The sequence below is a fragment of the Phyllobates terribilis genome, unplaced genomic scaffold, assembly GCF_046119375.1.
Source record: "Phyllobates terribilis strain yellow unplaced genomic scaffold, ASM4611937v1 Scaffold_3__8_contigs__length_932513732, whole genome shotgun sequence".
Lineage (NCBI taxonomy): Eukaryota > Metazoa > Chordata > Amphibia > Anura > Dendrobatidae > Phyllobates > Phyllobates terribilis.
This window is the reverse complement of record NW_027362763.1, coordinates 926,450,625-926,464,077: the sequence shown is the minus strand read 5'-3', so window position 1 is coordinate 926,464,077 and position 13,453 is coordinate 926,450,625. Positions and strand designations below refer to the sequence as shown.

Here is a 13,453-nt window from a genome sequence, read left to right as displayed (position 1 = left end):
CTGATTGACACCTTGTTATCACCAAGCAAAAGGACTAAGTGTCAGCTAATCCCATACACCCAATCTCATTAGCATTTCCAGTCATGTAATTTCTGGGGCAGCTGAGAGCTGCTATTTTTAGCCTAAGAAGGAGCCATTAGCCAAACATGTTCCCTGGCTATTAATAACAGCTCACAGCTGTTTCTTTAGCCGCTACGTCCCCATGATCAGCAACAATCAGCGCTTTGGACGCAGAGTATTTTCTCTGCGTCCAAAATGCTGTGCTCTACTGCTGCAGTTTTGTTGTCAATAGATGTGGATCCACCGCATATAATGACACTTCAATCGGTCAAAATCTGCAGCAGAGACTAGCGTGTCCGCTACAGAAATTTACATGCTGCAGGTGAGTTTGGATACGTGGCCGCAATCAGGAGCCGCTGCAGGTTTGAATCTGCGTGTTTATATAGCATCAAACCCGCAGCATCCAGATGTTACAGCATAGTGAATGGGATTTCTAGAAATCCCATGTTCACTATGCGTGCATCTGAGGCTGCGGATCACCGTGGACACTGGCATGCAGCGCGTCTTTCAGGACCGCACCATGTCAAATTCTCTTGTGGAGTTGCTAGTCTCTGCAACAGAAATTTTACCACTAGAATGTATTGAATGCATTGCAGAGCATTAGATCAGCATCTGACATGCAGGGAGGAGGCGAGTCAGCTCATGCTCTGAGCATGAACTGACAGACCACTGTCCCTGGGTGACCCCGTGTCCATCTTTCAGCCCGGGGTCATCATGGAGACCATCGGCACAAAGCAATCGTATTGCGTTGTGCCGACGGGAGCATAGAGTGAGCTCACTCTCTCTGCGATTTCCCGCGGTGTCACTGTCACTATTGACAGCAGCATTACAGAGGTTAAATGGCCGCGATTGGTGCTAGCACCATTGGGCGTTGCTGCAGGGTGTCTGCTCTCATATACAGCTGACACCAGCATTTAATAGTGGCGGTGCTCAGCATGAGCCCACGCGATCACGGCACCGTATATACACTTCGCTTTGCGGGAACGCAGCTCCCGGAGCGCTATATATACAGTGGTGGCCAAAAGTATTGGCACCCCTACAATTCTGTCAGATAATACTCCGTTTCTTCCTGAAAATGATTGCAATCACAAATTCTTTGGTATTATTATCTTCATTTAATTTGTCTTCAATGAAAAAACACAAAAAGAATTGTCCTAAGCCAAATTGGATATAATTCCACACCAAACCTAAAAATGGGTGTGGACAAAAGTATTGGCACTGTTTGAAAAATAATGTGATGCTTCTCTAATTCATGTAATTAACAGCACCTGTAACTTACCTGTGGCACCTAACAGGTGTTGGCAATAACTAAATCACACTTGCAGCCAGTTAACATGGATTAAAGTTGACTCAACCTCTGGCACCCCTGCAATTCTGTCAGATAATACTCAGTTTCTTCCTGAAAATGATTGCAATCACAAATTCTTTGGTATTATTATCTTCATTTAATTTTTTTGCAAGGAAAAAACACAAAAGAGAATGAAGCAAAAATCAAATCATTGATCATTTCACACAAAACTCCAAAAATGGGCCAGACAAAAGTATTGGCACCCTCAGCCTAATACTTGGTTGCACAACCTTTAGCCAAAATAACTGCGAACAACCGCTTCCGGTAACCATCAATGAGTTTCTTACAATGCTCTGCTGGAATTGTAGACCATTCTTCTTTGGCAAACTGCTCCAGGTCCCTGATATTTGAAGGGTGCCTTCTCCAAACTGCCATTTTGAGATCTCTCCACAGGTGTTATATGGGATTCAGGTCTGGACTCATTGCTGGCCACTTTAGAAGTCTCCAGTGCTTTCTCTCAAACCATTTTATAGTGCTTTTGGAAGTGTGTTTTGGGTCATTGTCCTGCTGGAAGACCCATGACCTTTGAGGGAGACCCAGCTTTCTCACACTGGGCCCTACATTATGCTGCAAAATTTGTTGGTAGTCTTCAGTCTTCATAATGCCATGCACACGGTCAAGCAGTCCAGTTAGGCTTTCTCAGGTAAGTTTTGGCAAACTCCAGCCTGGCTTTTTTATGTCTCGGGGTAAGAAGTGGGGTCTTCCTGGGTATCCTACCATACAGTCCCTTTTCATTCAGACGCAGACGGATAGTACGGGTTGACACTGTCGTACCCTCGGACTGCAGGGCAGCTTGAACTTGTTTGGATGTTAGTCGAGGTACTTTATCCACCATCTGAACAATCTTGCACTGAAATCTCTCGTCAATTTTTCTTTTCCGTCCACATCTAGGGAGGTTAGCCACAGTGCCATGGGCTTTAAACTTCTTGATGACACTCCGCACGGAAGACACAGGAACATTCAGGTCTTTGGAGATGGACTTGTAGCCTTGAGATTGCTCATGCTTCCTCACAATTTGGTTTCTCAAGTCCTCAGACAGTTCTTTGGTCTTCTTTCTTTTCTCCATGCTCAATGTGGTACAAACAAGGGCACAGGACAGAGGTTGAGTCAACTTTAATCCATGTTAACTGGCTGCAAGTGTGATTTAGTTATTGCCAACACCTGTTAGGTGCCACAGGTAAGTTACAGGTGCTGTTAATTACACGAATTAGAGAAGCATCACATGATTTTTCAAACAGTGCCAATACTTTTGTCCACCCCCTTTTTTAGGTTTGGTGTGGAATTGTATCCAATTTGGCTTTAGGACAATTCTTTTTGTGTTTTTTCATTGAAGACAAATTAAATGAAGATAATAATACCAAAGAATTTGTGATTGCAATCATTTTCAGGAAGAAACTGAGTATTATCTGACAGAATTGCAGGGGTGCCAATACTTTTGGCCACCACTGTAAGTGGGGCGCTAGCGCAGTTTTTCATCGCCAGCCTCGGCTCCTTGCGTGTGCACAGTGAGGTTGTGTAGTTCACAGCTTCACTGCGCATGCGTTGTGATGAGTAGCTCCCCTCACGTGTGCAGTGAAGTTTCCAGCTTCTCTGTGTGCGGCCAGAGCCGCTCATCACAGCGCATGCGCAGTGAAGCTGTGAACTACACAGCCTCACTGCACACTTGCAGGGAGCCGAGCCTGGCGATGTAAAACTGCGCAAGCGCCACACTTATATCAGCGCTGGCCGGGAACAAAATTCAAATATGTGGGCAGTGCCAGCCCTGACTGAATGTGGAAATTTCACTGCACACATGCAGGGAGCCGCTTGTCACAGCGCATTTGCAGTGAAGCTGTACACTATACAGGCTCATTGTGCATGCGCGGGGAGCCACTCGTCACAGCGCATGCGCAGTGAAGCTGTGAACTACACAGGCTCACTGAGCACATGCAGGGAGTCGAGGCTGGCGATGTAAAACTGCGCAAGCGCCCCACTTATATCAGCGCTAGCCGAGAGCAAAATTCAAATACGTGGGCGGCGCCAGCCCTGATGGAATGCAGAAACTTCACTGCGCATGCGCGGGGAGCCGCTTGTCACAGCGCATGCGCAGTGAAGCTGTGAACTACACAGCCTCACTGCACGTGCACAGAGAGCCGCGCGGCTCATAGCTCATGCGTAGTGAAGCTGTGAACTACACAGCCTCACTGTGTACGCACAGGGAGCCGAGGCTGGCAATGTAAAACTGCGCAAGCGCCCCACTTACATCAGCGCTATCCGGGAGCAAAATTCAAATACGTGGGTGGCGCCAGCCCTGACTGAATGTGACGCCGCCCCTGACTGAATACCAGGATCACACTCCTATGACTAAAACGATCAGGTAGGATCTAAGTGTATAAAATGTTATATACTCATTATATTACCACCAATTTTAATGAAAAAAGCGTGTTAGTGATGCACATTGCATCACTAACAACGCTCTGGGGGCAACGTAGATAGTAGATAGGACATGACAGGTTCCCTTTAATCTCAGCAAAACTTCTGCTGTAACACATGCACATGCTAATACTATGTTTACACATAAAAATAACACTGCATTTGAACAAAGCACACAGCTCCTGACAGCAGACAGTGAAAGCAGAGGGCCATGTTTTGACCTGCTTTGAATGCAATGATCTGATGATGTTGCAAGAGGAGGAGACAGAAAGAGAGGGAGGTCAGCAGAAACTGCTGTATAGAAATCAATGGGATGGAGAGAGGTGCTGGTATGTTAAGAGTTAACCTTTCTCTTGAAATGTAGTTACTGCTCAGGCTTCCCCTTGCTCTAAAGGTCATGTTATATGGAAACAAGTTATGCATAATAAAAGACAAAAGCTTTCATTGCAGGAGAATTACAGCAGGTAGAAAAGCAAGTCAATTGCAAACGTTATTATTTCCATGCTGTCTAACTAATTAAAGCATTTTAAGAACTTGAGAACACCCATTTAAATGCCTTGTCTGTCACTCTCTGACAGCAGCATTTAAGTAGCACTATCGTCAGTGCTTCCCAGCAACTTTTGGCCACTTGCGACATAATGTAGAAGTAGCGGTGGGGTACCACTGTAATTGCGAGCATACTAAAGGCCTTTATTGTCACCATCTTAGTATTCCTCTAAAGGTCAGATATCCGCTGATCTTCAAAGGAGATTGATTTATTCTTTATACTGCAATACAATGGTATTGCAAAGTATCAAAGTATCGCTAGTTAAAATCCCAAATAGGGACTAAAAAAATAAAGAAAAAGGAAATAAAAGGTTAAAAAAATATGATAAAATATGTAAAAGTTTAAATCACCCCCCTTTCCCAATTTTAATATAAATGAATAAATAATAAACATAACATAGTAAAATTTGGTATCCATGAAAATGTCAGCTCGACATGTAAAAAGTAAGCCCTCACACAACTCCAGCAATGGTAATTAAATATGCGACGACGAGTCTCAGAAAATATCGATACTAACAATTTATTTTTCTTTACAAATTTTAGATTTTTTTTCACTTCTAAAATATAAAGAACTATACAAGTGTAGTATTGCCATCACCATATTCTGGAGAATCATATTGCCAGATAATTTTAACTGCACAATTCATGCCATGAAAACAAAGCCTGAAAAACAATGGTGGAATTGCAGTTTTTTCACTATTTAACCCCACTTGAATTTTTTTCCCATTTTTCAGTATATGCATGTAGTAAAATAAATAGTGCTATTAAAAACTAAATTTTGTCCAGAAAAACCAAGCTCTGATACAGATATTGTGAGGGAATAATGAAAAAGTAATGGTTCTTAGAAGAAGGGGAAGAAACAGGTGTGAGTCAAGGCCACCATGAGGCCGCCATGTAGGTTGACTGCTACCCTATACATTACATTACATGGTGTTTAGATTAAAAGTGCTAAATTTTAAGGACATTAGGGGCAATGATTAATAATCAACATTTCAACCTTGCTGGTTCTACAAAAACAGTGGCTTTCACAGTGCCCATGTTATGTATAATTAAATCTGAAAAAGCATATATAAAGATTGTCTAGACCTAAACATTTGATAGTTTGTAGTCAGTATGGATTTTACTATTCTGATTGAAAAATGTGTCCGTTTGTAAAGTTTCCAGACGACCAGAAAAAAGATCATCTATGAAGTGACATGTGTTCATTCCTCACAGCAAGAAAGTACTGTTTTACAAGTCCTCTGCGGAACCTCTGCCTCTTTGCCAGATGACACACAATCAAACAAAGGTAGGTCTGATATGCCAAATAATATTATATAATTAGTGCCATTGAGAAAAAGACATATATCCATCAAAGTATGAAATAAAGATGGTGAAACAAATATTTAAAAAAAATACTTTTTTTCCTAAAAGGGAAAAACTCATACCTGATGCATAGTGGTGATGAGATCAAATTGACATTGTATTAAAGGGAATCTATCATGTAGAAAAAAAAATGCTATTATCTTGTAGATATGGGGTTAGTCTGCAGGTCAATAGCATTCTGAAGCTGTTCTGCCACCACATGGACTGTCTCACTACCGGCAGCCTTGGACTTTCAGTCATAGGGGAGCTGAGCCCGCGGTCAGTCACTTTGTACTGAGTGGTGACTGAAGCCCGCACTCCTATGACTAAAGCTAGGGGTCTAGAGGAGCAGGTTTTATGCAGCACGGACAGGTGGTGCTGGTGCAGAATGTTGAATGAGTCAGAAATTCAAAATGCTACCGGAGATTTAGTTGAACTGGTGTACTGAAATTAGGGTAACAGACTATGTATGTAGTATAGCTGAGCAGCAGAACTGGAGAAGTGGAGACTTTGATGTACAGTAGCTGAGATAGTGTAGTGCAAGACCAACTACAGGAATATGCAAGCAGTTTATTTGACCTTGTACAATTAGATAACCAGACTTTCCAGTTTGTCACAGCTTCAACCCCAACCACTGGAGAATAAAGCGAACCAGGCGATGCAGAGGCACGATGCTGTGTTTAATGCTGGAACTGGGATAGACGAGTAACATTTGCTATGAATCCATGTTACCAATAGCCAGAGTGCAATTGTAGTACACTGCCACACTCCATCTGCCACCCTTCAGTAGCCCACTTACAGTTGTGCTCAAAAGTTTACATACCCCGGCAGAATTTTTCGTTTCTTGGCCTTGTTTCAGAAAATATGAATGATAACAAAAAAACTTTTTCTCCAATCATGGTTATTGGTTGGGTGAAGCCATTTATTGTCAAACTACTGTGTTTTCTCTTTTTAAATCTTAATGACAACCAAAAACATCCAAATGACCCTGATCAAAAGTTCACATAACCCAATTCTTAATACCATGTATTACCCCCTCTAACATCAATGACAGCTGACAGCTTGAAGTCTTTTGTGGTAGTTGTGGATGAGGTTCTTTAATTTCTTAGATGGTAAAGCTGCCCATTCTTCTTGGCAAAAAGCCTCCAGTTCCTGTAAATTTCTGGGCTGTCTAGCATGAACTGCGCGCTTGAGATCTCTCCAGAGTGGCTCAATGATATTGAGGTCAGGAGACTGAGATGGCCACTCCAGAACCTTCACTTTGTTCTGCTGTAGCCAATGACAGGTCGACTTGGCCTTGTGTTTTGGAGCGTTGTCATGTTGGAGCTTCCAAGTACGTCCCATGCGCAGCTTCCGGGCTGATGAATGTAAATTTGCCTCCAGTATTTGCTGATAACGTGCTGCATTCATCTTTCCTTCAACTTTTACCAAGTTTCCTGTGCCTTTGTAGCTCACACATCCCCAAAACATCAGGGATCCACTTCTTTGCTTTACTGTAGGAATGATGTTCCTTTCATCATAGGCCTTGTTGACCTCTCTCCAAATGTAACGTTTATGGTTGTGGCCAAAAAGTTCAATTTTGGTCTCATCACTCCAAATTACCTTGTGACAGAAGTTTTGAGGCTTGTCTCTATGCTGTTTGGCGTATTGTAGGCGAGATACTTTGTGGCATTTGCCCAGTAATGGCTTTCATCTGGCGACTCAACCATGCAGCCCATTTTTCTTCAAGTGCCTCATTATTGTGCATCCTGAAACAGCCACACTGCTAGTTTTCAGAGTGTCCTGAATTTCAGCTGATGTTATTTGTGGGTTTTTCTTTGCATCCCGAACAATTTTCCTGGCAGCTGTGGCCGAAATTTTTGTTGGTCTACCTGACCGTGGTTTGGTTTTTACAGAGCCCCTGATTTTCCATTTGTTAATCACAGTTTGAATGCAGCTGACTGGCATTATCAATTCCTTGGATATTTTTTTGTATCCCTTTCCTGTGTTATACAGTTTAACTACCTTTTCCCATAGATCCATTGACAATTCTTTTGCTTTCCCCATGACTCACAATCCAGAAAAGTCAGTGTCTGGATGAAAGATGCAAGAGTCTGTCTGGATCCCAGAAAATCACTCATCTTTTATGCACACACACTGATTACAAACAAACAGGTCACAGGTGAGGATGTTTGCTTTAGTAGCCATTCAAACCCATTTGTGTCAAATTCTATGCATGTTTTCAGGCCAAAATCACCAGGGTATGTGAACTTTTGATCAGGGTCATTTGGATGTTTTTGGTTGTCATTCAGATTTAAAAAGAGAAAGCACAGTAGTTTGACAATAAATGGCTTCACCCAACCAATAACCATGAGTGGAGAAAAAGTTTTTTTGTTATCATTCATATTCTCTGAAACAAGGCCAAGAAAGGAAAAATTCTGCCTGGGTATGTAAACTTTTGAGCACAACTGTATTTCACTAATTGCCAATTCTGACATCTTAAAATGGTTTTCCAAGTTATAAGTTTTTTAAACAGCTGCCAATGTAGTAAAAAAACAAAAGGCAGGGTATTTACCTATTGTTTCCTCCAGCGATCTGGTGATAATCACTGCTGAAGTCAGTTGATGGCTGCAGTGGTCACTTGCTTTACTACAAGCATCATGGCTCTCTGAGCAGTGATGCCAGTTGTACAATATGTGACTATTGTAACTAGTGCTGAGCCACCCCCGTAGTGTTCGTCGAAAGGTTCGTCGAATGGTTCGTCGAACACCGTCGAACACCGTTAAAACCAATGGCAGGCAAACAAAAACACATAGAAACAAATAGAAAGCACATAGAAAACACCTTCAAGGGTGTCCAAAAGCTGACAAACTGCTCAGAATAGAATAGAGCATCACACATACAGTAGATTAGATAGATAGAAACATGTCAGTCACATATATAATAAGTACAGTGACAGTGTTGGTTACTGTACTTGTCATTTAGTGTTAAAATAAAGGATTTATTAAAAAAAAATTGGTGTGGGGTTCCCCGTAATTTTAGTCTCTAGCGGAGGTTAAGCAGACGGCTGGGGCAGATGTTTGAAGCCTCGGAAGGGAGTAATACCCACGGAGCTTCCCAGGCTACTAATATCAGCCCCCAGCTGAATACCTAGCCTTTACTAGCTATTAAAATGGGGGACCCCCCAAAAAATGATGTGGGGTCCCCCCTATTTTAATAGCTAGCAAAGGCTAGGCAGACAGCTGTGGGCTGATATTAATAGCCCAGGAAGGGTGCCATGAATATTGGCCCCCTCCCAGGCTAGAAACACCAGCCGTCAGGCGCCCCACACATGGCGCATCCATAGGATGTGCCAATTCTGGCACTTAGCCTCGCTCTTCCCACTGCCCTGTAGTAGGGTAATAGGGTTGGGGTTGATGTCAGCTTATAATGCCAGCTGACATCAAGCCCAGGTTAGTAATGGAGAGGCGTCTATAAGACAACTCCATTACTAACCCCATAGTCAAAGTAAAAAAAAACACAAACACCCAGAATAAAGTCCTTTAATTGAAATAAAGACACATTCCTTTAATGTTCTAAATTAAACCCTACTTACCGTATCGCCCATTCCAGCTGAAGCCAACGATCTCCTGTAATAAAAATAAAATAATAAACCAACCTCATCCTTACCTTTCCATGGTTCCCAGGACAGCTTCAGCTCTGCTACATTAACATGACAGGCTGGAGCGCAGCAGAACGCTGCCATCCAGCTTGCCATGCCGCAGACACTGAGAAGCTCCTCAGTGAAGCTCCTCAGTGTCTGGCTGTGACGGCATCCAGATGAGCCGAGTTCATGTCAAATGAACTCAGCTCACCTCATGCACGTCACTGACAGCGTGGGAGAATTCTCCTAAGCTCACCGCTTGAGCAGAAGAATTTTCCCACGGTGGGATGGCATTGAGATGACAGGCTGGATCGCAGCAGAGCGCTACCATCCAGCTTGTCATCCTTCAGAGACACTGCAGAGCGCAAACATGCTTGTGCTCTGCAGTGTCTCTGAAGCGCTACCTGCAGTGTCTCTGAAGGACGACAAGCTGGATGGTAGTGATTCGCCCCCTGGGCCGCCTGGGGAACCCGGAACCGGGCCTTTGGTGGGATGCTGGGGGTTGTAGTCACCGTGGCGATGACCCGGTCCCGTGGCTCAGGGTGGTCAAACCAGTGGCAGTCTATTGATATGGTTTTCAAATGTCCGACTACGCCACCCGTGGATTACGGTCAGGATGAACCGCCGCTGCAGGTGCAGACCGCTGGGGCTGATGTTGGTGAGCAGCACAGGGATGGTATAACTCCCCACGGGAAGAGTGTAGCCCCAGGGTAGTATAGGTGGATGATGGGGGTGATGGTGCTTGGGAATAATGACTCAGAGTCTCTGTAATGCATTCCAGGGTCTTTACTCACAGTTCGTTATTCCACATTACTCCGGCCTGCTGTAACTTCCCGCGTCGCACCATGTTCACCAGGTGAGGGGGGCTCGGCCAACTCCCAGATGATTTTGGAGCGCTTCGCAGGACCCCCTTTGCGTGTCCTTCCTCTGGCCTGTCATACCCCACCAGGGACCACGCTTCTGTCCGGCTGCCTCGGGCCTTCTCTGGGTAAACTTCGGCGCCAGTTTCCCTGACCCTATGTGGTGCCTTCCTAGTGGGTGTAGCGAGGGGCTGCACCATATAAAATTTCACAGCCTCCGGTTTCTAGTTGAGGGTAGTTCCCCGCCTCTACTAGTTTCGGGGACCGGTCTCCCCCTTGGCCTGACCCCACTACTCAGGTAGATGCGGGCGTATGGTGGCTACCAGCCGGTCCACACCCCTGGGGTCCCTTCTTTCCTCAGTGTTCCTGGAGCCTCCTCCGCTCTTCTTCATCTCTTCTCCCCTACTCTCTCTCCCTCCTTTCAGTGCTGACTGGGTCTCACAGGCTAGACCCGCGTCCGGAGCAGAGCTCCACAGAGTCCTGCTCTGTCACATCCTCTCTCTGACTCCACTGAACCGACTTCTCTCTGAACTAAGATGGTGCCCACCTTTTGTACCTTTCCCTAGGTGTACCCAGGAACTGCTTCCTCCCTGCTCCTGCACTACAGGGTTCCCCTTTTCCTAGGTGTTCCCTCCCCCCACTCCAGCCAGGGACAGGGACTGTTGTGCTCTACTTGGAGCATATCGGTCGCCCTGCCCCCGGAAATGTGGTGTAATGCATGCAGGTGTCGGGGTCCTGGTCCACACTCCATCCTTACCTGAGAGTGAGATATCGCACGTCTGGGTGAGATGCAATACCTCTGTAGCAACCGAACCCCCAGGGTGCTACATTCCCCCCTGGTAATTCACAGCACGTCTGCGGGCTGGAACAGAGCAAAAGACAGTTCAAAACATGCAAATTTTTTAGAATGCATCCACATATAAGATTATAAACCATTATAACTCATCCCTTTATGGGAGGCAATTTTTCTTTTAGAAGTTACGGTTATCATACAAAATTTTCACTTTCAATATGACTTTTCAGCATACAAATTTAAAACAGATTTTCAAGTAGAGAAACACAAAACTCTTTCAGCAGCATCATTATGACGGAGTCCTTCAGTAAGTTACAGCTCCTGCTGCGACCAGGTGTCCATTCTTAAGGTGCAAACTTTAGCAAAACTTTTAAACATGAGGGACCCATTCGTAAACCCTCAACGATGGCCCTGGGGTGGCTGCAGGGTGTAGCTGATCTAGCTGCCGGACCTCGTCTTCGGCCACCTCTAATGGGTTTTTGTTCTGAGGTCAATTGTTGTAGTTCCTTATAAAACCAGTAGGGGGCACTTTAGGAAGTGCAACTATTTACAAAATTGACCGCTCCCAGTCCTCGGCCGGATAGTTTATAAAAAGTGGCTGCTCCCAGTCCTCAGCCGGATACAAACAAAGAGTTGGCTGCTCCCAGTCCTCAGCCGGATATTACTAACCAGTCTCCGGGTAACTTTCAGCAAACAACACACAGGCAACAGTCCCCATCCGGGGTGAACTTTCTCTTCTTGTACCCAATTGGGCAACTATTTACAGTGCACTCACTTTTTAATAGCTGTGTCCTCCTGGCGCACGCTCTTCCTCCTCGCCATACTCTTCAGACCCGTCCGGGTCCTCTGGATAGCAGTGCTCCTGGTAATGTTCCTCCTCTACCCTCTGGACATTGAGGGCATACCACCCTTTTAGGCCTCGATGCTGGGTGTACGTTACCCGATCTCCCGGGAACAGCTCCCGTTTCCGGTGTCTCTTTGGCAGTTGGCCCTCCACATCTCTCCTGTCAACATAGAGGTCAGTGGCTGTGGTAGAGTCCCGGATAAACCCCCACCCTTTCTCCTGGTGGAGCTTCACCACGGTCCCAGCTACTTTAGGACCGCGTGCTGCTTGTGGGTTTCTATGAGTCTCTGTCTTCTCCTCCGCGCTCCGGGCCTGCAGCTGCTCCCTCTTCTGGCGCCGCGTCCGCTCCTCCTTTGCAAGCTGCTCACAGATCTTCCACCTGCGAACTGCGGCCGCCCGCGTCTCCTGTGCAAACCCCATCAGATCCTCCCCATTCTGGTCCCATTCTATCTGGACCTTTTCCTCCGGGAGCTGGGAGACGGCGACTGGCTGTGGTACGGGCAGGAGTGGAGCAAGCGGGGCCTTGGCCTCTGCGGACTGGTCCTTCCGCCGACTGGGGTGAACCCATCCCTCCGGCACAGGGACCGGCTCTCCATCGGGTCCGGTGAGCTGGCTGTACAGGTCGGTCCCAAGGGGTGGTGGCTTCGGGACCGGGGGCGCACTTGGTTCAGAGGTGCCTGGGGATGCCAGGCCTTGCGACCGGGCCTGGAGCGAGCCGCTTCCGACCGCATCTGGGGTCAGGGGGCATGGCCTGGGGCTTGATCCGGCTACAGGGCTCACAGCTTGGGGCCTGCATGCCGGCGGCGGGAGCGGGGAAGGCGTAGCGACGCCCGGAACGTCTGGCTCCGCGACAGGGTCCAGAGGCAGGTTGGTGGCATTAGGGCTGGTGGCAGGGGTGTCCCCCTTACCTGCTTCCAGAGCTGCGCTGCTCTCAGCTTCCGGCCTCCGCTCCTCGTCCTCAGGGGCTGGCTCGCTGGCTGGTGCTGGCGGAGTCCCGTGCTGCTGGGCCGTGACCCGCCGGGCCATCTCCTCTCTCCACTCTGTTACAGCTTCTCGCTGCGCCTGAACCATCCTCCGGTCCAAATCCTCCAACGCCGTTCGGAGGAACTCCGGGTCTCCTCCTGGGAGCTGCGCCATCAGCTCCTTGAGGCTGTACGGGGCCGCGATGGCCTGCAGCAAGCCACCCGTCAGGGTGCTGGAGTCGGTGCTGCTTGCCATCTTCGGGTGTGGTCTGCCGAGACTGATCCAAACCTCACCCTGCCCCCCGGTTTTCTTCTCTTTCCGACCCTGTTGGGGGTGGTCCTGGGGAAATCTTCTGACAATCACTCTTAGGGGCAGCCCCCCCACGTTGATGGACATCTCTGCAGCCGCACTCATGGCTGTTGGGGGTGGGCTCCGTCTTTGGCGCCATTCTGGGACCTATCCCACAATGGGAGGTGGCTTCTCGTTATCTTTTGGCGCACACATTATGGCGTCTGTTCTTTTGGGGCGGGCGCCATTTTCAATACAGTGAAACAGTCTCTTTTCAGGCACGCAATACCCGTTTGTGGCGGGTTGGTCACAATCCTGCCGACTATGCCAAAGTTGACTCGCCCCCTGGGCCGCGTGGGTAACCCGGAACCAG

At 46.9% G+C, this 13,453-nt stretch overlaps 1 protein-coding gene across 1 annotated transcript in view; it reads left to right on the top strand.

Moving 5' to 3' along the window:
* The window catches only part of LOC141257813 (pecanex-like protein 2), a 1,433,759-nt gene that overhangs the window by 303,348 nt on the left and 1,116,958 nt on the right, over positions 1 to 13,453 (top strand). The window contains exon 6 of the mRNA XM_073672817.1: positions 5,524 to 5,654. Coding sequence (XP_073528918.1) covers positions 5,524 to 5,654 — 131 coding nt within the window. The remainder of the gene's footprint in view (positions 1 to 5,523; positions 5,655 to 13,453) is intronic.